This window comes from Eutrigla gurnardus (genome assembly GCF_963514095.1).
Source record: "Eutrigla gurnardus genome assembly, chromosome: 10".
Classification (NCBI taxonomy): Eukaryota; Metazoa; Chordata; class Actinopteri; order Perciformes; family Triglidae; genus Eutrigla; species Eutrigla gurnardus.
Genome location: NC_139924.1, coordinates 9810793 through 9836214, shown reverse-complemented (window position 1 = coordinate 9836214; position 25422 = coordinate 9810793). Strand labels below are relative to the sequence as shown.

At 42.2% G+C, this 25422-nt stretch overlaps 3 protein-coding genes and 1 long non-coding RNA gene across 5 annotated transcripts in view; 3 read left to right on the top strand and 1 right to left on the bottom strand.

Moving 5' to 3' along the window:
* The first annotated feature begins 1109 nt into the window (after positions 1 to 1109).
* LOC311020086 (ras GTPase-activating protein 2-like) overlaps positions 1110 to 25422 on the top strand; it is a 41951-nt gene continuing 17638 nt past the window's right edge. The window contains exon 1 of one of the 2 annotated variants that reach the window (XR_014597867.1): positions 1110 to 1654. Coding sequence is in view for 1 of the 2 variants with exons in the window: in XM_084019903.1 (XP_083876029.1) it covers positions 1600 to 1628 (29 nt within the window). In the remaining variant the exon portion in view is untranslated. The remainder of the gene's footprint in view (positions 1655 to 25422) is intronic. The other variant, XM_084019903.1, reaches the window with a different exon arrangement.
* Positions 5898 to 24812, top strand: LOC311020087. Its single transcript, XR_014597869.1, has 2 exons — positions 5898 to 6372; positions 24506 to 24812. It is a non-coding gene; the product is annotated as an uncharacterized lncRNA (long non-coding RNA).
* On the bottom strand, positions 11031 to 16644 carry LOC311019568 (piggyBac transposable element-derived protein 4-like). The gene is made up of 3 exons (XM_084019100.1): positions 16605 to 16644; positions 13391 to 14668; positions 11031 to 13231 (listed from the first exon to the last, which is right to left on the bottom strand). The coding sequence occupies exons 2-3, from the start codon at positions 14102 to 14104 to the stop codon at positions 13013 to 13015; spliced, it is 933 nt and encodes a 310-aa protein (XP_083875226.1). The 5' UTR covers positions 14105 to 14668; positions 16605 to 16644; the 3' UTR covers positions 11031 to 13012.
* LOC311020091 (uncharacterized protein) lies at positions 18099 to 22401 on the top strand. The gene is made up of 2 exons (XM_084019909.1): positions 18099 to 18946; positions 20604 to 22401. Exons 1-2 carry the CDS (start codon positions 18193 to 18195, stop codon positions 22112 to 22114), a joined length of 2265 nt encoding a protein of 754 aa, XP_083876035.1. The 5' UTR covers positions 18099 to 18192; the 3' UTR covers positions 22115 to 22401.

The following is a 25422-nucleotide window of genomic DNA, read 5'->3' as shown; positions in this document are numbered from 1 at the left end:
GCAGCGGTCGACGCCAGCTGCTCCACAAAGAAGAGGGGACTGTGCTGGATATGCACAGGAAAAAAGAAAAAAATTGACACCTCTTGCATCAGGTGTGGCAACTTCACCTGCAAAGATCACAAAATCCCATGCTGCAAGTCCTGCTGGGTGGGATGAACAGGAAGTTGAGTGCACATGTGCGCACACACACACACACACAAAACCACACACACACACACACACACACACACACACACAAAACCACCCACACACACACACACACACACACACACACAAAACCACACACACACACACACACACACACACACATTGGTTTAATAAATTGTGGACGTATGTACTTCGATTAAACTGATGCTGATTAAAGTCATTGGAAATTGTATCACCGCAGTGTTTTTATACAATATACAATGGGGGAATGGCTTATTTTAGTGGTGAACACTAAAAATGACACATTTTACTATTTTTCTGAAGAATGAAACCCTAATATTACAGAATGCATGATTATATGGGACATTTTTGTCCTCAAGTGACTCAAGAGGGTAGTAAATGTTAAATCTGATGCTACACAAAAACTAATAATGCATCAAAGTCAATATTTTGGATAATCTTTGACCTATCCAAGACTGATTTAAAAATAAATCCCCCAGCCACGCAAAAATACTTTTATGGAAAATAACTATTTTTCTTTTTCATAAAAAACAACTGGAATATAAAGGGTTCAAATGTTTAAAATGATTGAATACTTGGTAGTTTTGAGCAGGGCTAAAGTTGTTTAAGAGATTTATGCAACATTTTATAGCAGTTTTTGTGAAGTGGATATTTTTGTCCTTAATGACTCAGAATCAGAATATCTTTATTTGTCATTGTAACAGGTACAAGTAGCAATAAATAAGTAAAAAGTCACTATGGACATAAAGTGCATAAAAAAACCTCACACCCCTACACATATCCCACACATCCACATCCACATTCATCCCCCTTGGAGATGAGTCCACCTACTGTGGTGTCATCTGCAAATTTGACTAAGGTGTTGCTGAGGTGAGCAGGGGTGCAGTCGTGGTTATAGAGGGTGTAGAGCAGGGGTCACAGCACACAGTCCTGCGGGGAGCCAGTCCTGAGGCTGAGGGCCGTAGAGGTGTGGTGGCCTACTCGTACTCTCTGAATGCGGTCTGTCAGAAAGTCCTTAATCCAAAGGAGTGTGGTAGTCGAGGTCTGACAGCTCGTCCACCAGTCTGTGGGGCAGGATGGTGTTAAAAGCCGAGCTATAATCTGTCCTCCTAAACGCAGCATGGAGAGCTGTGGCTACGGCGTCCTCAGTAGACCTATTAGCCCTATACGCAAACTGGTGTGAGTCAAAGGTGGGGGGATGAATGACATGATGTGCTTCCGAACCAGTTTTTCAAAGCACTTCATCAGCACAGGTGAGTGCTACTGGCCGGTAGTCATTAAGGGTGGAGATATTTGTTTTTTTTGGGCAGAGGGACTATGGTGGAGGACTTCAGACAGGATGGGACGGTGGACTGGGAGAGTGACCGGTTGAAGATCTTGGTTAAGACCCCCGCCAGCTGGTCTGCACAGTCCTGAAGAACTCGCCCACAGATGCCGTCGGGACCAGCTGCCTCAGGAGGGTAGTAAATTAAAGAGATGCCTGAGGGTTAAGTATCTGTACTTGGTCTGATAAAAAGTGGTGTCTGTGCATCCTTATTTGTAGAGGCTTCACATTCTGGTGCATATGCGCCTTCTGTCCTTCACCTTCCAGACCACTAGGTGGCAGTGTGTCATTCGCGAGTCTGCAGTCAACAAAGAAACCGGAAGTTTTAACGTGAGAAACCCTGTTATTCTATTTTTTCCTCTGAAATTCAAATTTGGATCAAACGACTTTAGATTAAAGTGAATACTCTTCGTGTCGTTTGAACTTGGTGTCGGGCTGTTACTGATTTATTAGAGAAATTAGACACAACTGGTGATTTCAGGTTGGCTCTTGATGTGAACGTACAGCAATGCATGATGGGAAATGTAACACATACGTCTAAAGTAAAATATAAATATTATTTGTCATAATTATTACGAACATATTTGTTCTGCATCACATTGCTGTATGTCCTGAGTGCCCTGGTAGTCTCTGAGGTTGGTCGATGTTTTATCGTCTCTATTGTCGGCACCGTCAGTCAGAGGGGTCTGTCCGGGAATGAGGAGGCTGTATCGGACGTGTACAACTCATACTTACCTGGCAGGGGAGATACCATGATCAAGAAGGTGGTTCACCCAGGGCGAGGCTTAGCCATTGCACTCCGGCTGAGCTGTAACTCTGCGAATTCCCCAAATGTGGGAATCTCGACTGCATAATTTCTGGTAGTGGGGGACTGCGTTCGCGCTCTCCCCTGATCTCATGTACAATATAAAAATTCCACTGGAACAACATGTATGACAGTGGACGCAGAGTTAAACTTCATTGAGTAAATAGTCCAAATACTGGCAACATCTATAAATTGTTTATTACTCTTTTTAAGTACGGGAACATCACTTAACGAGTGTGGGACATAAAATATACTATATGGTGACAATGTAACAATAACAACACCGAATAACGTGTTATATGCTGTTTTATTATTCTTATTAAGACATTGGACCATGTTGTAAATCTAGTATATCATGCAGTAGGACAGTATAACATATATTCTTTGATGTGGCTGTAATAACACATTAAGTATCATGACTTCATCACATTATTCTTGTAAACATCGTCTGCGGATCTCCTTCTAATGAAGGTGAAATCACAGCAGGGCTTCGTTCAGAGGACGGAAGTAGAGAAGAACAACTCTTTACTTTCAGTTTGCAGGGTTTTCTCTACACGTGGGTTTTGTAATCTTCTGAATATATCGTCCGGTCCGTTTTGGGTTAAACCATCAGTTCATGGTTGAATCCTGCAGCTCTTTTCCACTCCAGACGACCGGAAGTCGGAGTGCTACTGTGGCGCTCGTGACCGGACCGTAAACACGCTTTCTTCTTCATGTCAACATGTTCAACGTGTTCCGAAATGTATTCTCGTTGTCTGTTGCGTCTGTGTTTGTAACGTGGCTGTAACTTTGTTCCTGATATTTACACCGACTCTGGACCCGAGCGAGTCACGTGACCAAGGACACGCCCACTAGCCGCATTCTGAATCCCTCGTTTCTTATAATTCTTCTTATTTGATGCGTTTGTGCGGTCGTATTTATTCGCTGGTAACATCAGTGAATTTATTGTCAGATTTACCGAGTGTCACGTAAACACATCATTTAGCACCAGACCCGTCAGTGAGAGGGACTGTGCGGCGGATCAGGTCTCTACCTCCGACCATTTGTGGGCATCGCTTCTCGGCCTTTTGGCTAAGATCAAGTGTAGTATCTGTTCTTATCAGTTTAATATCTGATACGTCCCCTACCCGGGGACCATATATTAAATTGATTTTTGGAATAGGGAGATGGAATAGGGGCTTGCTCCGTCCACTCCACGCATCGACCTGGTATTGCAGTACCTCCAGGAACGGTGCACCCCCTACTGGTGTTTAATATAAACTTACCTCAACGGTTTGATCAATACATTGTGGTGCCTACATGCCTTCAATTTTTATTTAATGAACATAGTTTTTCATTACGTTTACTTTGACTTATTTTCCTGTTTACAGTTTTTCTCCATTGGTTTGGCTCTTTTCTTGAAACAGAAATTACATTCTCTAAACAACATGGACAAATCTCCAAACCACTTGGCAATTGTCCACAACAGAATTGCATTTCTCATTCATTAATCAAATTGCAATTGTCTTAGTACATGTCTCAATATCTCATTACATCTTTGCCAATGATTAAGTACAGGTAGCCTACATTTAGCACAATTTCCAAGTGAATAGATCTTGTTGATCTAAACTGATTGTCGATTCTCAGTCTAATGGTTGTTCTCTTCAAAACAAGTCAGCATCATTTCATTGTGTAAGTCATCACTTGCACAATAGTCTGATCAATTGTCATAATTAGTCAAGAACATAATACCATGAATACCATATATGAATCTCTTGGAACATTTGATAAATTGAGTACAGTAATTGACAGTCAGGTGAAACTAGAACTTGACTAACGAAGGAGGAGTTTCACTCATCTCAGATGACCAATCAAACCGTATGTTTAGTTACCTGACAGGTGCTGTCTATGATTGTGAATGCTGCCAAACATACAGTAAAAGGTTGACCAGGACCAGTACCATTTCTGAACATGGAGGCACCTGGCCAAGCAAATCAACAAGGGCAACTGCCTGCTCCATGAAGAAGAAGAGGAAGAGGAGTAAGGGTGTGTGGTGGTGGAATAGGGGGAAGAGGCCGAGGAGCACGAAGACACCATGTTGTCCCGGATGAAATTCGGGCCACAATTATAGACCATGTTGTCAACCACCGTCTCACAATGGTGGAGGCAGGTCGCAGAGTGCAGCCTAATGTGCCTCGCTCTACAGTCTCCTCCATCATCCAAACCTTTCGCAGGGAAAACACGTATGTACTCATATCAGTCAATAATTTAATTATATGTTGTATACTGTAGGACTGGACACTGTGCATAAAGCAAGAAATGGGCATTTACCTATTCATTTAGTGTGTGTGTGTGTGTGTGTGTGTGTGTGTGTGTGTGTGTGTGTGTGTGTGTGTGTGTGTGTGTGTGTGTGTGTGTTATAGCCCTGCAGTAATGTACCTCAATGGGATACAGTAGTATTCCAGTCACTGCTCAGTGATGCATTAGAATAGTGGTAAAAAGTAAAGCAACAATACAATTTCATTGGTAACTCATTCTGTAAGAAATACATAAGACATACATTACGAATGGAGTGTTGTCCTTTGAATTCTATGTTTGAACGACAACCTGGCACGGGTGGCTACTCTTACCGTAAAATCCAATTTTTTTTTCAGTTTTACACACAATTGTATTCTGTTAGCTAGACAAAAAAACGAGTACAGTAACCATTGTCAATGAAGGACTGGGCTAAGACTTAGTGGTGGACATGAGGGATATTTCAATTGTCCTCTGCCATAGTGACAAAACATCTAAACATTTTGACTTGCAGTGCTTACACTATGCCAAAGGGATGATGCATTTTGGGGGCACTGACTATTTATATGAGAAAGGAATTTAGATTTGACACATGAGCGAACTGTTTTGGGAGAGATATGAGCTTTTGCAGGTGAACCATGGTGTTGTGCTGAACCATCCAGGTTATTTTGGCAAAAGCACCAAGAGTGTTGAGAACATCCGGTCTGTTTCGAGAAATGAGCCAAAGCAATTGAGAAGGATCTTTTGTCTTTTGGGGGCACTGACTATTTATATGGGAAAGGAATTTAGTTTTGAAGCATAAGTGAACAGTTTTGGGAGAGATATGAGCTTTTGCAAGTGAGCTATGGTGTTGTGCTGAACTGTAAGACTGTTTTGCCAAATGATCTTAGAGTTTTGAGAATGTAATTTCTGTTTCAAGAAATGAGCCAAACCAATGGAGAAAAACTGTAACATGGATATTGCTGCTACTCCACTTTGCTACTTTGTTCATCATAAATGAAGTTCCTGAGCCGTACTAAGGCTGGGCTTATCTTTCAGTTTTAAAATGCTGACAACTCTGAAAGTGGGAGAGAAAGAAGCATTTACTGATCAGTGTATACTGTGTGAAGTTTAAGATTGATAACCAATCAATCTGCTTCCTCTTGCTGCTGCATTATAAAACTATCAGTCTTTACCCCACATACAGTAATCAGACCTCATCCTACTCACCAGTAATATGTATTTCTAAAACAACAGACAATCCTACAAGTGAACTAGTAAACAGCCATCACCTCTCAACCACCAGCATCAGTTTCAAACATCGTGTTAAGAAATTATACACCGCTATGAAAAAAATGGCATAAAAGTTCTTAAACATACAATAATGTAAGGAGGACATCTTTCCACAGTGTGACGATATGTTACAATACATATATACCGGTAGTGCAAGAGGCTCTAAATGCTAGATTTAAACACAGACAATCAAGTGATGCATGAGATGATTTTATCCCTGAGATTCCCAAACAGGCATGTTTGAGTCCAGGTTGAGACATCCAAACATTGGAAAAAAAGACAGTCTAGGAAAAATTGTTCAAACTAAAGTCCCCAAACTCCCAGTGATGTGCTATTACAGACATTTTGGAAAAATATGTTAAACATTGAGCAATGAGCGTGTACCGTTTTTGTTGGAAAAATACATAAATGTTGCCTTAAAACACCGTATATGGATAATAAAAAGACAGAGAACTGTTCTTAAATAAACTGTACCAGAGAGCTTAACACCCAAGACCGTGCTGTGACATATTGAGTGGTATTCCCCTTTGTCTTGAAATGTAATTGGAAATCTCAGAAAAAGTACATTCTCCCATGAAGACAGTGCAAAATAAACACCTCCTTTTCGTTTTGAAGAGAACATGACTCCAATTTCAACAATTTAATCTAACTTGGATTTAAAGTTGAAATTGTCATTTAGTGTCTGTTTTAGGTCACTTTAATGATGAAAATCTGAAAACCCCTCCCAATTTAAAAGCCCTAAATACCCCACTGACAAACTTTTGTACTGCAACAACCTCAGCTGTATATCCATTGTACCACTTTCACTTTAAAAAGTAAATATAACCGGATCATTAAATGAACACACACCCCTGATAACTGTATGAACATGTACATAAATATCTCATTAATTTTTAAGAATCTTCTTCTTCACTGTAGATGCAAAGTCTGATGACATCACATCCATTATTGATAGGGCAGAACTGTTGCATCTTTGTTTACATTTGAGTACTGTAGTGTTTTATCCTTTGCTCAAAAATATATTTGGATGCACCACGAGATGGCGATAGGCACGGAAACCCCTTCTAGCTCTCCATCGCCGTGGCAGCAGCCGATCAGACCGCTCGCTGCCGGAGAGTCTCCCCCGCGCTGCTTTTGCTGCCCGTTACGTCGCTGTATCAATAACCCCAAAGTAACATTGGGAAACATCTGACTAAACAGTGAAGCTGGATCCGAATAAGAAGTAAAAGAAAAATTGGAAAGGGTCGTTTTTTAGCACCCAACAGATTTATGCTTCTAAAACAGAAGTCGATGGTTGGATTCTCTGCCACTGTTTGTTGCCTGCTTGCTTCAGAATTTGGGTTGAGAGATTGACCGATAAAATCAGAAAGTCTTTTGTGGCCCCCTGCCTACACTTGACATTACTTTCTGGGGCCCCCATCCTTTGGCATGGCTTTTAACAGCAGAAATGCCGATGTTGCTAACGTCCATGTTTAATGAATATCTTGCAGTATGCCTGGCGTACGTCACTTGCCACATCTCCTATCCATCCCTTAACTCTGTATCGCTCATCCGTTCTTCTTGAAGCTTACACGACCTTGACGTGTTGCCCTTTGTCACTCACTGTAATTAGAAATGAATACTCTGAATCAACCATCATGATATCATATTTTATACTGCATTTCTATTGCATATTTGCCACAGCAATAGAAGTTCAAAATGAAATTAAATGCTAAAATCCGAATTTGAGGGAAAATATATTGAATCAGTACACAAAGTTTAAACCTACATGTACACATATCAGAGCTACATCCAGTCTTAAATCCTCAGAATCAGAATCAGCTTTATTGGCCAAGTAAGTGTAAACACATACAAGGGATTTGACTCTCAATATACACACACATTAATGGACATACAACTAAACAAGGATAACAAACTGAATAAAGGGAAGCATAAACATTTGAACTCCTATGTACAGATATACATTTGTTTTTTTTAAATATAAGGCAAATCAACCAGCGTTGTTGACTTTCCAGACCACTAGGTGGCAGTGTGTCCTTAGCGTCAGCAGTAAACAAAGGAACCGGAAGTTGTTGTAATATGAGAAAACCCAAGTTATTTGATATTTTTCCTCTGAAATTCAAATTTGGATCAAACTACTTTTGATTTAAGTGAATACTCTTCGTGTCGTTTGAACTTGGTGTCGGGCTGTTACTGATTTATTAGAGTCAAATAGATACAACTGTTGATTTTAGGTTGGCTTCTGATGTGAACATACAGCAATGCATGATGGGACATTTAACAAATAGTTCTCAAGTAAAATGTAAATAATCTTTAACTGGCTTATTACAGACGAGTTAGTTCTGTGTTATACTCGTGTGTCTCCTCGGAGCCCCGGTGGTCCCGCGTATGGTCGATCTTGTAGCGTCTCTATTGTCGGCACCGTCAGTCAGCGGGGTCTGTCGGTGAATCACTCCGCGGTCTCGGACGTGTACAACTCATACTTACCTGGCAGGGGAGATACCATGATCAAGAAGGTGGTTCACCCAGGGCGAGGCTTAGCCATTGCACTCCGGCTGAGCTGTAACTCTGCGAATTCCCCAAATGTGGGAATCTCGACTGCATAATTTGTGGTAGTGGGGGACTGCGTTCGCGCTCTCCCCTGATCAAATGTTTAATGATAATCGAACTGTATTCTAATTTTCCGAGTTTTAGAATTAAGGGTTTTCATAAACCGCCAGCCATTTCGTTCAGAATTATAACAAATAAAGGCTTGGAATATCTCACTTTACATGTAATGAGTCTACATAATATATTAATTTGACCTTTTAAGTTGAATTACTGAAATAAATGAACTTTTGCACAATATTCTAATTTTTTCGTGTATCACCTGTATTATTATTACAATGATTGATTGATTGAAATTGTATTTCGAACATATAAAAAAATAGAAAACAGAAATTGTCACAGAAAAAAAAACGATGTTTTACAAAATTTGTATTTGTATTTTGTATTTTATTTTTAAAAGAAACAAACAGGGACAATGCATATTAATAATAACATTTTCATGTAAATTATGCTAGATTATAGCCAGTGGCTAATTTGCATCTTTAGTCCCTGGGGCAGGTTGATGTAAAACACAGTTCCAGACACACATGCATTATATACAGTCCAGGAGATGATCACACACTTTACAGCAATAAAATACACTAAGATATAATATGAGTGCAGGCTTGATTCTCTAGAAGCCATGTTTTTAATTGTTTACTGAAGGAGGTGAGGGTGGGTATGTCTCGTATGACATTTGGTGCTGTATTCCATGTATGAGATGCTCGGTATGAAAACACTGACTGTCCAAAAGCACTTTTTCTGACCAAGTTCAAACGACACGAAGATTATTCACTTTAATCAAAAGTCGTTTGATCCAAATTTGAATTTCAGGGGAAAAAATAGAATAACAGGGTTTCTCACATTAAAACTTCCGGTTTCTTTGTTTACTGCAGACTCGCGAATGACACACTGCCACCTAGTGGTCTGGAAGGTGAAGGACAGAAGGCGCATATGCACCAGAATGTGAAGCCTCTACAAATAAGGATGCACAGACACCACTTTTTATCAGACCAAGTACAGATACTTAACCCTCAGGCATCTCTTTAATTTACTACCCTCCTGAGGCAGCTGGTCCCGACGGCATCTGTGGGCGAGTTCTTCAGGACTGTGCAGACCAGCTGGCGGGGGTCTTAACCAAGATCTTCAACCGGTCACTCTCCCAGTCCACCGTCCCATCCTGTCTGAAGTCCTCCACCATAGTCCCTCTGCCCAAAAAAAACAAATATCTCCACCCTTAATGACTACCGGCCAGTAGCACTCACCTGTGCTGATGAAGTGCTTTGAAAAACTGGTTCGGAAGCACATCATGTCATTCATCCCCCCACCTTTGACTCACACCAGTTTGCGTATAGGGCTAATAGGTCTACTGAGGACGCCGTAGCCACAGCTCTCCATGCTGCGTTTAGGAGGACAGATTATAGCTCGGCTTTTAACACCATTCTGCCCCACAGACTGGTGGACGAGCTGTCAGACCTCGACTACCACACTCCTTTGGATTAAGGACTTTCTGACAGACCGCATTCAGAGAGTACGAGTAGGCCACCACACCTCTACGGCCCTCAGCCTCAGGACTGGCTCCCCGCAGGACTGTGTGCTGTGACCCCTGCTCTACACCCTCTATAACCACGACTGCACCCCTGCTCACCTCAGCAACACCTTAGTCAAATTTGCAGATGACACCACAGTAGGTGGACTCATCTCCAAGGGGGATGAATGTGGATGTGGATGTGTGGGATATGTGTAGGGGTGTGAGGTTTTTTTATGCACTTTATGTCCATAGTGACTTTTTACTTATTTATTGCTACTTGTACCTGTTACAATGACAAATAAAGATATTCTGATTCTGAGTCATTAAGGACAAAAATATCCACTTCACAAAAACTGCTATAAAATGTTGCATAAATCTCTTAAACAACTTTAGCCCTGCTCAAAACTACCAAGTATTCAATCATTTTAAACATTTGAACCCTTTATATTCCAGTTGTTTTTTATGAAAAAGAAAAATAGTTATTTTCCATAAAAGTATTTTTGCGTGGCTGGGGGATTTATTTTTAAATCAGTCTTGGATAGGTCAAAGATTATCCAAAATATTGACTTTGATGCATTATTAGTTTTTGTGTAGCATCAGATTTAACATTTACTACCCTCTTGAGTCACTTGAGGACAAAAATGTCCCATATAATCATGCATTCTGTAATATTAGGGTTTCATTCTTCAGAAAAATAGTAAAATGTGTCATTTTTAGTGTTCACCACTAAAATAAGCCATTCCCCCATTGTATATTGTATAAAAACACTGCGGTGATACATTTCCAATGACTTTAATCAGCATCAGTTTAATCGAAGTACATACGTCCACAATTTATTAAACCAATGTGTGTGTGTGTGTGTGTGTGGTTTTGTGTGTGTGTGTGTGTGTGTGTGTGTGTGTGTGTGTGTGCGCACATGTGCACTCAACTTCCTGTTCATCCCACCCAGCAGGACTTGCAGCATGGGATTTTGTGATCTTTGCAGGTGAAGTTGCCACACCTGATGCAAGAGGTGTCAATTTTTTTCTTTTTTCCTGTGCATATCCAGCACAGTCCCCTCTTCTTTGTGGAGCAGCTGGCGTCGACCGCTGCGGGAGCTGCTGCGGGAGCTGCTGCGGGAGCTGCTGCGGGAGCTGCTGCGGGAGCTGCTGCGGGAGCTGCTGCGGGAGCAGCTGCTGAGGCCTGTGATTTCTGCACCATAGAAGCAGCAGAAGGTGTACGGGGGAGGCGACTTCTTCTCATCATTTCTGCAGACACCAGGGGCCTCATGTATCAATGTTGCGTACGCACAAAAACATGGCGTACGTAATTTTCCACACCAACGTTCAGATGTATCAAAAGTGAAATGAGCGTGGAAATGTGCGGTGTCCCACGGCAGCTTCATGGCTGGCGTACGCACGTTTCTACAGCTATTGTTCCTTTGGCGACACTCTGAGGTGATGCTGGGAAACTGTTAATTATGTGAAAACAATTAGTCCTCAGAGTAATGTGCACATCAGAGACACATTAATGGACAATTAACACACACGTGTTTGCAATCATATGGATGGATATAAAAGCATGCGCAAAGTGATGAAAAAATGGCATTAACAATGGCAGCATGGCCTTGTTAGAAGACATCGCAAACGGTAACATCAGACGTGAGAGGGTGTGTATAAAACGGGAGGATATGTTAGCAAATGACGACAACTGGCTCATGAGTCGTTTTAGGTTGCCGAGGCCAGTGTTACTGGAGCTGTGCGCAGAGCTGCGGTCGGCCCTAGAAAGAAACACAGCCAGGAGCCAGGGGTTGTCTGTGCCCACACAGGTGCTGACCACTCTGGGGTTTCTGGCAACAGGAGCCTTCCAGAGGGAACTGGCCGACCGGTCAGGAGTGTGCCAGTCCACTCTGAGCCGAGCCATGCCAGCGGTGTGGGACGGGATCATAAGAATGTCATCCAGGTACATCAAATTCCCATACAATGCTGTTGAACAGGCCAACATTAAAGCGCAATTTGCAGCAAGAGCCGGTTTCCCTAATGTAATCGGAGCTATTGACTGCACACATGTTGCTATAAAAGCGCCATCACAGGATGAATTTGTTTTTGTCAACAGGAAACATTTTCATTCAATAAATGTTCAAATAATATGTGATGCACAAATGCAGCTCACCAACATCGTGGCAAGGTGGCCTGGTTCAACGCATGACTCGTTCATTCTTACTAATAGCATGGTTGGTAACAGGCTGGAGGCTGGCACGGTGCGCGATGGGTGGCTTCTCGGTGAGTAAATGTATCCGTTTAATTGCGCCCGGAGTGTAAATCAGCACAATGCCCATTTGGGCACGTGCATTCAAATATGTGCATTTGTTTTTCCCTGGTGAAAATAGAGTGGCAGAGCTATCTAACAAGCCCTTTATTGTCTCCTTGTGTTCAGTATTTGTGTCGATAAATGCGTGCGTAAAGTTGGAAATGTCACACTGCAGTAGCTACGGCGCACTTCTGCAGTCATTAATATATATGATAATATAATATATAATATATTAATATCCTCCTGTCCCCCCGCCCGTTGCGGTCACGCTTCGGCGGTGGGCCGAAATCCTCCTCTTCACCTCCACTTTCACGTCGGACCATTTCTTTTTTATTTCAGGGAGTGTGCGCTGCTCCGACCCCACAGCGTTCACTGCCTCACACACACGCTCCCACTCACATTTCTTTTTTTTTGTGTTTATGCCTGATGAGAGGCTACCAAATAATACTGGTCTTCGAGTCTCGACTTCGTTTAAGAGCGTTTCGAGCTCAGACTCGGTGAAGTTGCGCTTCTTCCCTTTTTCAATTTGTAGATCTGATGGTGCAGAGAGGGGAATCCCCGGTGCAGGCCCTATTTAAATTCATTTGCATATTTAAATGGAGGCGTGGACAGGGAGGGGTTTAGCACTTCCACATGTGCCTTAATTCCACGTTGATTGGGATGTACAAAGGAAAAGTGCTTGGATCCATGCGTACGCACACTTTGATACATCTGATTTTTTTTGTGCGTAGGACAGTTTCTGGATTCTAGCGTACGCCATGTTTCAGTAGGAAATCCACGCAATTCTTAGTACATGAGGCCCCAGGTCTTTCCCCAACTCCTCCAAGAAAAGCCTCCTCTTGTGTGACTTTCTATGGTTCCAGGTGCGATCCACAGCAGTAAAAAGCACGAAGGCGTTGTAGGCAGACACATCAATCATGTTGCAGAAAAGAACCTTTGGCCATTGACAGGTCTTTCTTCTGCAGCTATAGGTTCCGACAACCTACAAAAGACCAAAATAACAAATCAGCCCACTGAATACTAAAAATAAAATAAAATCACAGAATACAGTATATCTCAGACAAGCCCATTGTTTCAGTAAGAATAAGTAGGTTAAGTTTGGAATAGATGCATGCAGTAATAAATGTGTAAAGGTTCAAACCTTGTCCAAGTTGTCAACACCTCCCTTGCAGTGGTTATAATCTGTGATGATCACAGGTTTCCTTTTGGGATCCTGATTGACAGCTGCTTCTCGATGTTTGCTGCTGATAAGGAGCACATTTCTCCCCTGTGTGGGAATGTAGCTCACCGCTGTGATGTTCTTTGTGAAGGCAAAAACAGAGGACAGGACAGGTCTCCCCCTCAGCTGCAGCAGTTTGGGTGGAAGCTCAGGCTTATTTTTTCTAATGGTTCCAACCATGGCCATTTTCCTCTTCAGAAGTTCCTGCGCCAGTGAATATGTTGTGAAAAAATTATCACATGTGACAGTGCCCCCTTGGAGGTCCTCTGTCATGTCCAGGACGACACGTTTTCCCTGGCCGACCTCCCTAGCACCACCAGCAGCCTTTCCTGTATAAATCTGGCACTTCCAGGCATAGGAAGTGGCAACATCAGCAGTGACCCAGATTTTCAATCCATACTTTGCCGGCTTGTTAGGTATATACTGGCGAAATCTGCACCGGCCTCTGAAAGGGACAAGCTGCTCGTCGACACACACATCACTCCCAGGATTAAAAAGCATCGGGAGGCGACCTGTCCACATATCCCAGAGTGAGCGGATGGGGGCGAGCTTGTCCTCTTTGAGACGGGCAGGTCTGTTCAGCTTGTCATCAAACCGGATGTTGGAGTTGATTACCCTGAATTTGTTGTGATTCATGGTGGCCCGGAAGATTGCACGTCCACTGTGGTCATTCCAGAGACTGCAGGTGGATTCCCCTTGGATCGGTACACGCCAGCCAAAATCAGGAGTCCAATGTATGCTCTCATATCGGTGTCATCAACATCATGCCAGTTTCGCACTACACGTTTTCCATTGAGGTTTGTCATGTTGACAAGAATGTTGATGATGTCTTGAGTGAAAAATAAATCAAAAGAGGATTTAATGTCGCAAATCCTGGTGACAGCGTACCGTGTCGGCCCCGGACGCAAACCCCTGGAAGCAGGAATATAGTGGGTAGTCTCTGCATTGTTAGGGAACCAGACTTGCCCACTTTTTGAAGTCCATTCCATGGCAGGATCTGTTGTGTCCTCTCCATGCTCAGTGGAAGGGTCACTACAGGAAGACGAGGAATCTGAATGTTCTGACTCCATCACATAGTCCACATCAGACTCTCCCTCTGAGGAAGTGGGTGATTTGCTTTCCTGCATCTCTCTGGGACTTTCAGGCGGCATGATTTCATCCAGAGCCTCTTCCACAGAGAAGCACCTCTTCTTCTTGCTCCTTGGTTGTCCCAGGAAAGAAATGAGCAGATAGTTGTTTACTCCACAGTGACCTATATACTAAAGTAAATTTATCAGACAAGTTCTACAATAAGGTCAAGCTAAGGTAAATCTGTCTACTTCAAAGACACATGAAACAGCACACACACACACACACACACACACACACACACACACACACACACACACACACACACACACACACACACTTTATTACTGTAAAATATGCCTAAAATGACAAACACATAGGTCTACAATGGGGAAATGGCTTATTTTAGTGGTGAACACTAAAAATGACAAATTTTACTATTTTTCTCAAGAATTATACCGTAATATTACAGAATGCATGATTATTTGTTGGCTGTCAGATTTTCAAAAAATGGTTTTAATGAGACTCAATGTCCTCAAGTGTCTCAAGAGGGAAGTACATTTTAAATCTGATGCTACACAAAAAGTACATCAAAGTCAATATTTTGGCTAATCTTTCACCTATCCAGGACTGATTTAGAAAAAATCCCCAGCCACCCAAAATTAGTTTTATGGAAAATAACGTTTTTTCATAAAAAACAACAACATCAAGTGGGCCAATCAAACTGGCATTTAAAGGGTTAAAATCCTCAAGATTATTGAATGTTTTTTGGGGTTTTTTTTTTAGCAGGGCTGAAGTTGTTTAAGAGATTTATGCAAAAACAAAAGGAGAAAAAATATATAAATCTAATAATATAAATCTAAATACATAGCAGTTTTTGTGAAGTGGACATTTTTGTCCTGTAAATTAAAGCGATGCCTGAGGGTTAAGTATTTGGCAGGGGTGATTCTAGGATCAGGGCTTTAGGGGTGTTTAGAACCCAATGATCCAAAAACATGTTCCCTTTATTTATTTATTTTTTACAAAAAAAAAACACAATTTAAAGTTATTTTGAACTATCATTCCCACATTTGTGAATGAAGAACATCAGACTTTTGGAGTAGGGGAGAATCCACATTTGATAACAGGATTAGTTTTGTGAAATCATTGTGAACTCCACTGCCGCAGGAAAACAGAAGCTGCCATGGCATTCTAACTATGTGGTCTTGACTAATGTTAGCTGTTCACTTTCTCAACTGGTTCTTGCTCTCCATCCTGCTCTCTCTCCCTCTCCCTGTTTGTGCTGTCAACCAAATGGCAAATATAACAACCAAACAAACAATGAGTATTTTTTTAAGCTAATAAGAGAGATATAAATGGATAAATATTACTTTTTTAACGTTTTTCTAATTGAATATTGGGCTGCTCTGGGCAACCAGATGAGATTCAAATCAGACACTAATTCTAATATTCTGTTGTTAGAATATTATTATCATGAAGACCATTTACAGATTCACAGGGTATAATGACACAAACTATTAAGCAAAGGTGACAGATGTGTTAAGTCATTTTAAACATATTTTCAGCAGATCAGATGGTCATTAAACATTTTTTAGATATTATTTTTAACTCACAAATCCCTCCACATAGGACAATATATTTACCGTAGGAGTTGGGCATCCATTACCTATCTCATCATATATTCTATCATTCTATAACGTTAATGGGTTTTTCTGCCTTCCAGTTAGTTAGCTAGTCGGTGATGGTACACATACAGACAGGGGCGCCTTGGCTTTCATATCAACAGCTGGATTATCTTACTCCAACTAAAAACGGTGAACGGTGGTTGATTGACAAGCTAACATTAGCTAGCTAGAAAAAACCGTCCGCTAGCTAACTCACGTGTTATCTGTGATCCAGGGCAGCAAACATGAGTACAGGTGATGAGTAAAATGGGTTGGTATCGAGTGGTAAAAGTATACAAATGTGTAACACATCGTTGTTTGAGCTACTTAAGTAGTAGTACGTAAGTCGCTTTGGACAAAAAGCGTCTGCCAAATGCACTAAATGTAAATGTAAATATACTTACTAGAGCGACCGAGACGAGCGGGGCAGAAGGGAGAGAGAAGAGTGGGTCACACCAAACAATGGCGGGGCTGGGGGGGCACCCCCAACGAAAATACAACATACCGCCCCCCACCACCGGCGGTATGTTGTATTTTCGTTGATAAAATATAAAGTTTTAACTAAAACATATACTGTCTATGTTTTCTGACCATGTTTAAGCGTGTCAAACACGGACTTGCGTTTAAAAAACAACATGACTTATTTGTATATTGCATTTATTTATGCAGTTTTTTTAGGGGTGCTGGACTCAATTTTGCTAAAGCCCTTCATGTCGGGCTAGATACCCCTATGGTACTTGGTCTGATAAAAAGTGGTGTCTGTGCCCTTATTTGTAGAGGCTTCACACTCTGGTGCATAAGCCTTCTGTCCTTCATCGGAAGAAAACCAGTCTATTAACGAATTATATGAAACAATGTCAAAGTCTCTTGCTCTTTAACACGCTTAAAGCACCTTTGTTGAAATGTCAACCCCTGTGATTATTTTTATTTGATCTTGTTATGGGTTGTAAGCTTGTACTGTTTCAAATGCAAGCAAATGTTTTTTCCTCAAATGAGTTTTTGTACGGACATTGTGATTTGAAATAAAGTTTGGAAGAAAACGCCTTCTGTCCTTTACCTTCCAGACCACTAGGTGGCAGTGTGTCATTCGCGAGTCTGCAGTCAACAAAGAAACCGGAAGTTTTAACGTGAGAAACCCTGTTATTCTATTTTTTCCTCTGAAATTCAAATTTGGATCAAACGACTTTAGATTAAAGTGAATACTCTTCGTGTCGTTTGAACTTGGTGTCGGGCTGTTACTGATTTATTAGAGAAATTAGACACAACTGGTGATTTCAGGTTGGCTCTTGATGTGAACGTACAGCAATGCATGATGGGAAATGTAACACATCCTTCTAAAGTAAAATATAAATAGTATTTGTCATAATTATTACGAACATATTTGATCTGCATCACATTGCTGTATGTCCTGAGTGCCCTGGTAGTCTCTGAGGTTGGTCGATGTTTTATCGTCTCTATTGTCGGCACCGTCAGTCAGAGGGGTCTGTCCGGGAATGAGGAGGCTGTATCGGACGTGTACAACTCATACTTACCTGGCAGGGGAGATACCATGATCAAGAAGGTGGTTCACCCAGGGCGAGGCTTAGCCATTGCACTCCGGCTGAGCTGTAACTCTGCGAATTCCCCAAATGTGGGAATCTCGACTGCATAATTTCTGGTAGTGGGGGACTGCGTTCGCGCTCTCCCCTGATCTCATGTACAATATAAATCCCCAGTGGAACAGCATGTATGACAGTAGACGCAGATTTAAACTTCATTCAGTAAATTGTCCAAATACTGGCTGTGCTGATAGTAAGGTGTCATTGCTATCTGTAACCAGTAGAGGGGGGCCTCGGTCCTGCCCCACGTTGGGCACTCGGGATGAGGGGCACAGAAGAATAATAAAGGGACGAGCGGGTTAGCTCGTGAAAGACAAAACGTCTGGTTCATTAAAGAATGATGAACAAAACATGGTACCAGGAGTGAAAGGCAGCTAATGAAGGTCGACTCGAGATGGAGACGCTGAGGCCACCGGAGGGACTGAAACTAGTGGGGAATGTCGACAGCAATTGGCGAAGCTTCAAGCAGCAATTCGAGCTGTACGTGGCGGCAATTGGACTCGACTCGAAGCCCGACGCCAGGAAGATTGCGTTGCTGCTCACGGTAGCGGGTCCCCAAGCCATCGAAGTCTTCAACACCTTCGAGTTCGACGAGCGTGACGACAGCGGTAAATACGACAAAGTTCTTGAAAAGTTCGAGGCACATTGCTCGCCGAGAAAAAACACAGTATATGAGAGGTACGTGTTCCGTTCCCGGATGCAGCAGCCGGAAGAGACTTTTGATTGCTTTGTGACGGATTTAAAACTGAAGGAGCAGTCGTGTGATTTCGGGCAGCTGAAAGATTCCATGATCCGTGATCAAATTGTGTATGGGATCCATGATAAACGGACGAGGGAACGGCTGCTGCGGGATCCTCAGCTGACACTAGAGGTGGCAGAGAGACAGTGCCATGCAAGTGAGTTAGCATTACAGCATGCAAAGACATTCAGTGAAACAGGTATCACTGCTGGAAATGACAATGCAAACGTGGCTGTGGTTAAACACAAAATGAAAAGAGGCTCGCCACAAAAGAATTGCGAAGACGACGCAAGCTACTCCTGCAAACGCTGTGGTGGACGGCACGAACCCCGGCAGTGTCCTGCATATGGCAAGAAGTGTGCAAAATGCAATGGAAAAAATCATTTTGCAAAACAGTGTCTTTCCAAAGGTAAACCAAAATCAGTGAGAATAGTGGAAGAAACTGACTTGAATGAGACTTTCTTTGTCGGGATGGTGTCATGTGATGGTGCACCAAAGCAACAGGAGGACACTGAGAAAAATGAAAAGTGCTCAGATAAAGGAGACACTTGGTTGGTGTCACTCCAAGTAAACAGAGCAGTAGTACCACTAAGAATTGATACAGGTGCACAGGCAAATCTAATCAGCTTGACAGAAATCAGAGCTATGGGCTAAAGCCCAAAATAATGAAGAGGAAAGTGACGCTAAAGGACTACAATGGGAAAGACATGGAAGCATGGGACAGTGCAGACTCAAAGTAAAAGTGAAAAATAAAACATACAATGTACTGTTTTCAGTTGTACCTGAGGGCCGTGAGTCACTGCTGGGCGGGACTGCATCAAAGACATTGAACCTGGTGAGGAGAGTCTATAACATTAATTGCTCAGAAGCAATAAGTGCATGCTCAGGCACAGTGGACTCTCTAGTTCACCATTTTGATGATGTCTTCAAAGGAATGGGATGTCTGCCATACACATAGAATTCAACTAAAAGAAGGTGCAAACCCAGTGATTCACGCACCACGAAGAGTTCCAGCTCCACTTCGAGAGCGGCTCAAAAAGGAACTGGACAGGATGTCCCAGCTGCACGTCATCACTAAAGTGGAGGAACCTACAGAGTGGGTAAACTCGATGGTGCGCGTGGATAAAAAGAACAAAAACAAAGAGCTGAGGATATGCATGGATCCTGGAGATTTGAACAAGAACATAAAACGTGAGCACTACCAGATACCAAAGCGTGAGGAGATTGCAAGTGAAATGGCAGGAGCCAAATACTTCTCAAAACTTGATGCAGCGCAGGGATTCTGGCAGATCAAGTTGGATGAAGAAAGCTCAAGATACTGCACGTTTAACACACCTTATGGACGGTACAGGTTTCTCAGAATGCCATTTGGCATAATCTCAGCATCTGAGATTTTTCACCGTGCCATGGACACCATGTTGGAGGGCCTAAAAGGGGTTCGTTGTTATGTCGATGATGTAGTCGTCTGGGGGTCCACCCTTCAAGAACATAATGAGAGACTGATCAAAGTGCTCCAGAGAGTCCGTGAGAATGGGCTGAAGCTAAACCGTGCCAAGTGCCAGTTTGGTGTGCAGGAAATCACATTTTTGGGCGACAAACTATCTGCACAGGGCATTGAGCCTGATGAAAAGAAGATAAAAGCCATTCTAGACATGCCACGACCAACTGACAAGAAAGGTGTGCTTAGGGTCATGGGCATGATAAACTTCATTGGAAAGTTTATTCCAAACTTGTCGGTCAGAACATCAGCGTTGAGACAGCTCCTTCGTGATTCAACAGAGTTGAGAGAGAGTGGAAGGCTTTAAAGACCACACTGACAACTGTTCCTGTCCTCACTTATTATGACTCAACCAAAAAACTGAAAATTTCCACGGATGCTTCAAAAGATGGGCTTGGTGCTGTTTTGCTGCAAGCAGAAGGAGAAAGCTGGAAGCCAGTAGCATATGCCTCCAGATCCATGACAAAGACGGAAAGCAAATATGCACAAATTGAAAAAGAGTGTCTTGGACTGACTTATGGACTCGAAATCTTTCATTGTTATGTTTATGGACTTCCCATCTTCACAGTTGAAACGGATCATCGTCCTCTTGTGTCAATCATCAAGAAAAGCCTGAATGAGATGTCGCCGAGGATTCAGCGCCTCATCATGAAGATGCAAAGGTATGATTTCGAGTTGATATACACACCTGGCAAGCATCTCGTGTTAGCCGATGCACTATCACGTGCTCCAGTGTTGAGTCCTGTGAGCTCCACTGAGAAAGAAGTAGAGAACCATGTGAACATGGTAGTTGAGTCTCTGCCAGTGTCAGATGCCAAGATAAAGCAAATAAGTGAGCAGATTGCTACAGACAAGGAGCTACAGACTGTGATAGAACACCTCCAAACCGGCTGGCCCAGAGGTTCATGTCCAAAATATTATCACATCAGATCTGAGCTAAGTGTGGCGAATGGACTGTTATTGAGAGACAAACGGATTGTCATTCCACACAGCCTGAGAATGGAAATACTAGAGAAACTGCATGAGGGACACTTGGGCATTGAAAAATGCAAAAGGAGATCCAGAGACTCTGTATACTGGCCTGGAATAAATAAAGACATTGAAAATTTGATTGGAAAATGTGAGACATGCAAAAGGCACCAGAGTAAACAGGCCAAGGAACCCATGTTGATTCCTGATCTTCCCACTGAACCCTGGAAGAAAGTAGGAACAGATTTGTTTCATTGCAATGGAAGAGATTATGTGTTGGTAATTGATTATTATTCCAACTTTCCAGAAATTGCTCTGCTCGCAAATGCAACTGCTAACAGTGTTATTACACATGTCAAGTCCATGTTTGCCAGGCATGGAATACCAGAGACTGTAGTCAGTGACAATGGTCCGTGTTATAACTGCAATGAGTGGCGGCAGTTTGCAAGACAATATGGTTTCCATCATGTCACTTCCAGTCCCCAGCATGCGCAGGCAAATGGCAAAGCGGAGAAGGGAGTGCATATCATTAAGCAGCTTCTGAAAAAGGCCACAGACAGCAAGTCGGATCCATACTTGGCTCTACTGAGCTACAGGTCTTCTCCCCTTGACTGTGGTCTCTCCCCAGCGGAACTTTTGATGAATCGCAAGCGCACTACTCTGCCCCGCTACACGGAGAACAAACAGAAATCAGAGATCCAGTTGAAAATGGAGAACTTAAAATGGAAACAAAAACAGCGTTTTGACAAGTCAACAAGATCTCTGAGACCACTTGCACAGGATGATGTGGTGAGGATCCAAGACCAGGATGCATGGAACAAGAAAGCGACGGTTCTTCAAGAAATAGGGCCTCGGTCCTATGCAGTGAGAACTGAGGATGGACATGTGTTCAGAAGGAACCGGCGTCACCTTCTAAAAACCAAAGAGACTGTTCAAAAGACGCTAACTGATGATGCAGATGGAGAAGATGCTGTGTCACAGGCTGACACAGTGCCTGAGCTGACATCAGATGGACACGTACAGGTGGACACAAGCAATGTTGCCACAGAGTTACCTGTACTGAGGCGATCTGACCGTCAGATCAAAAGACCGGTTAGACTTGACCTATAAATCAGTATGATAGATGCTGAAGTTCTACTGTTAAAAAAAAAAAGAAAAGTTAGCAAGAAGTTAATGCAGAGCTGAATATGTTGTAATTGTGATTTTCAATAATTGTGATTTATCGTCTTGGCATCATATGAATGTGTTCATGCATATGTTTCTTATGCTCACAGTTCATTACTTCAAAGAAGGGAGGATGTGCTGATAGTAAGGTGTCATTGCTATCTGTAACCAGTAGAGGGGGGCCTCGGTCCTGCCCCACGTTGGGCACTCGGGATGAGGGGCACAGAAGAATAATAAAGGGACGAGCGGGTTAGCTCGTGAAAGACAAAACGTCTGGTTCATTAAAGAATGATGAACAAAATACTGGCAACATCTATAAATTGTTTATTACTGTTTTTAAGTACGGGAACATCACGAACGAGTATGGGACATAAATATACTATATGGTGAAAATGTAACAATAACAACACCGAATAACGTGTCATGTGCTGTTTTATCATTCTTATTAAGACATTGGACCATGTTGTAAATCTAGTATATCATGCAGTAGGACAGTATAACATATATTCTATGATGTGGCTGTAATAACACATTAAGTATCATGACTTCATCACATTATTCTTGTAAACATCGTCTGCGGATCTCCTTCTAATGAAGGTGAAATCACAGCAGGGCTTCGCTCAGAGGACGGAAGTAGAGAAGAACAACTCTTTACTTTCAGTTTGCAGGGTTTTCTCTACACGTGGGTTTTGTAATCTTCTGAATATATCGTCCGGTCCGTTTTGGGTTAAACCATCAGTTCATGGTTGAATCCTGCAGCTCTTTTCCACTCCAGACGACCGGAAGTCGGAGTGCTACTGTGGCGCTCGTGACCGGACCGTAAACACGCTTTCTTCTTCATGTCAACATGTTCAACGTGTTCCGAAATGTATTCTCGTTGTCTGTTGCGTCTGTGTTTGTAACGTGGCTGTAACTTTGTTCCTGATATTTACACCGACTCTGGACCCGAGCGTGTCACGTGACCGAGGACACGCCCACTAGCCGCATTCTGAATCCCTCGTTTCTTATAATTCTACTTATTTGATGCGTTTGTGTGGTCGTATTTATTCGCTGGTAACATCAGTGAATTTATTGTCAGATTTACCGAGTGTCACGTAAACACATCATTTAGCACCAGACCCGTCAGTGAGAGGGACTGTGCGGCAGATCAGGTCTCTACCTCCGACCATTTGTGGGCATCGCTTCTCGGCCTTTTGGCTAAGATCAAGTGTAGTATCTGTTCTTATCAGTTTAATATCTGATACGTCCCCTACCCGGGGACCATATATTAAATTGATTTTTGGAGTAGGGAGATGGAATAGGGGCTTGCTCCGTCCACTCCACGCATCGTCCTGGTATTGCAGTACCTCCAGGAACGGTGCACCCCCTACCGGTGTTCAATATAAAGTAAACTAGACAGTATGACCAATGCATTGTGAAGCCCGCTTATTATTAATTTATATCTAATGAACATAGTTATTTCTCTACGTTTACTTTGACTTGTTTTCCTGTATTAACATGGATATTGGTGCTACTCCACTTTGCTAGTGTGTTCATCATAAATGAAGTTCCTGAGCCGTACTAAGGCTGGGCTTATCTTTCAGTTTTAAAATGCTGACAACTCTGAAAGTGGGAGAGAAAGAAGCATTTACTGATCAGTGTATACTGTGTGAAGTTTAGGATTGATAACCAATCAATCTGCTTCCTCTTGCTGCTGCATTATAAAACTATCAGTCTTTACCCCACATACAGTAATCAGACCTCATCCTACTCACCAGTAATATGTATTTCTAAAACAACAGACAATCCTACAAGTGAACTAGTAAACAGCCATCACCTCTCAACCACCAGCATGACCAGCATCAGTTTAAGTTCGGCGTGTTAAGAAATTATACACCGCTATGAAAAAATGGCATAAAAGTTCTTAAACATACAATAATGTAAGGACATCTTTCCAACCGTGACGATATGTTACAATACATATATACCGGTAGTGCAAGAGGCTCTAAATGCTAGATTTAAACACAGACAATCAAGTGATGCATGAGATGATTTTATCCCTGAGATTCCCAAACAGGCATGTTTGAGTCCAGGTTGAGACATCCAAACATTGGAAAAAAAGACAGTCTAGGAAAAATTGTTCATACTAAAGCCCCCAAACTCCCAGTGATGTGCTATTACAGACATTTTGGAAAAATATGTTAAACATTGACCAATGAGCGTGTACCATTTTTGTTGGAAAAATACATAAATGTAGCATTAAAACACCTTATATGGATAATAAAAAGACAGAGAACTGTTCTTAAATAAACTGTACCAGAGAGCTTAACACCCAAGACCGTGCTGTGACATATTGAGTGGTATTCCCCTTTGTCTTGAAATGTAATTGGAAATCTCAGAAAAAGTACATTCTCCCATGAAGACAGTGCAAAATAAACACCTCCTTTTCGTTTTGAAGAGAACATGACTCCAATTTCAACAATTTAATCTAACTTGGATTTAAAGTTGAAATTGTCATTTAGTGTCTGTTTTAGGTCACTTTCTAAATGATGAAAATCTGAAAACCCTCCCAATTTAAAAGCCCTAAATACCGCACTGACAAACTTTTGTACTGCAACAACCTCAGCTGTATATCCATTGTACCACTTTCACTTTAAAAAGTAAATATAACAGGATCATTAAATGGACACACACCCCTGATAACTGTATGAACATGTACATAATGCATCACATCCTCATTCGTTTTTAAGAATCTTCTTCTTCACTGTAGATGCAAAGTCTGATGACATCACATCCATTATTGATAAGGCAGAACCATTGCATCTTTGTTTACATTTTAGTACTGTAGTGTTTTATCCTTTGCTCAAAAATATATTTGGATGCACCACGAGATGGCGATAGGCACGGAAACCCCTTTTAGCTCTCCTTCGCCGTGGCAGCAGCCGATCAGACCCCTCGCTGCCGGAGAGTCTCCCCCGCACTGCTTTTGCTGCCCGTTACGTCGCTGTATCAATAACCCCAAAGTAACATTGGGAAACATCTGACTAAACAGTGAAGCTGGATCCGAATAAGAAGTAAAAGAAAAATGGGAAAGGGTCGTTTTTTAGCACCCAACATATTTATGCTTCTAAAACAGAAGTTGATGGTTGGATTCTCTGCCATTGTTTGCTGCCTGCTTGCTTCAGAATTTGGGTGGAGAGATTGACCGATAAAATCAGAAAGTCTTTTGTGGCCCCCTGCCTACACTTGACATTACTTTCTGGGGCCCCCATCCT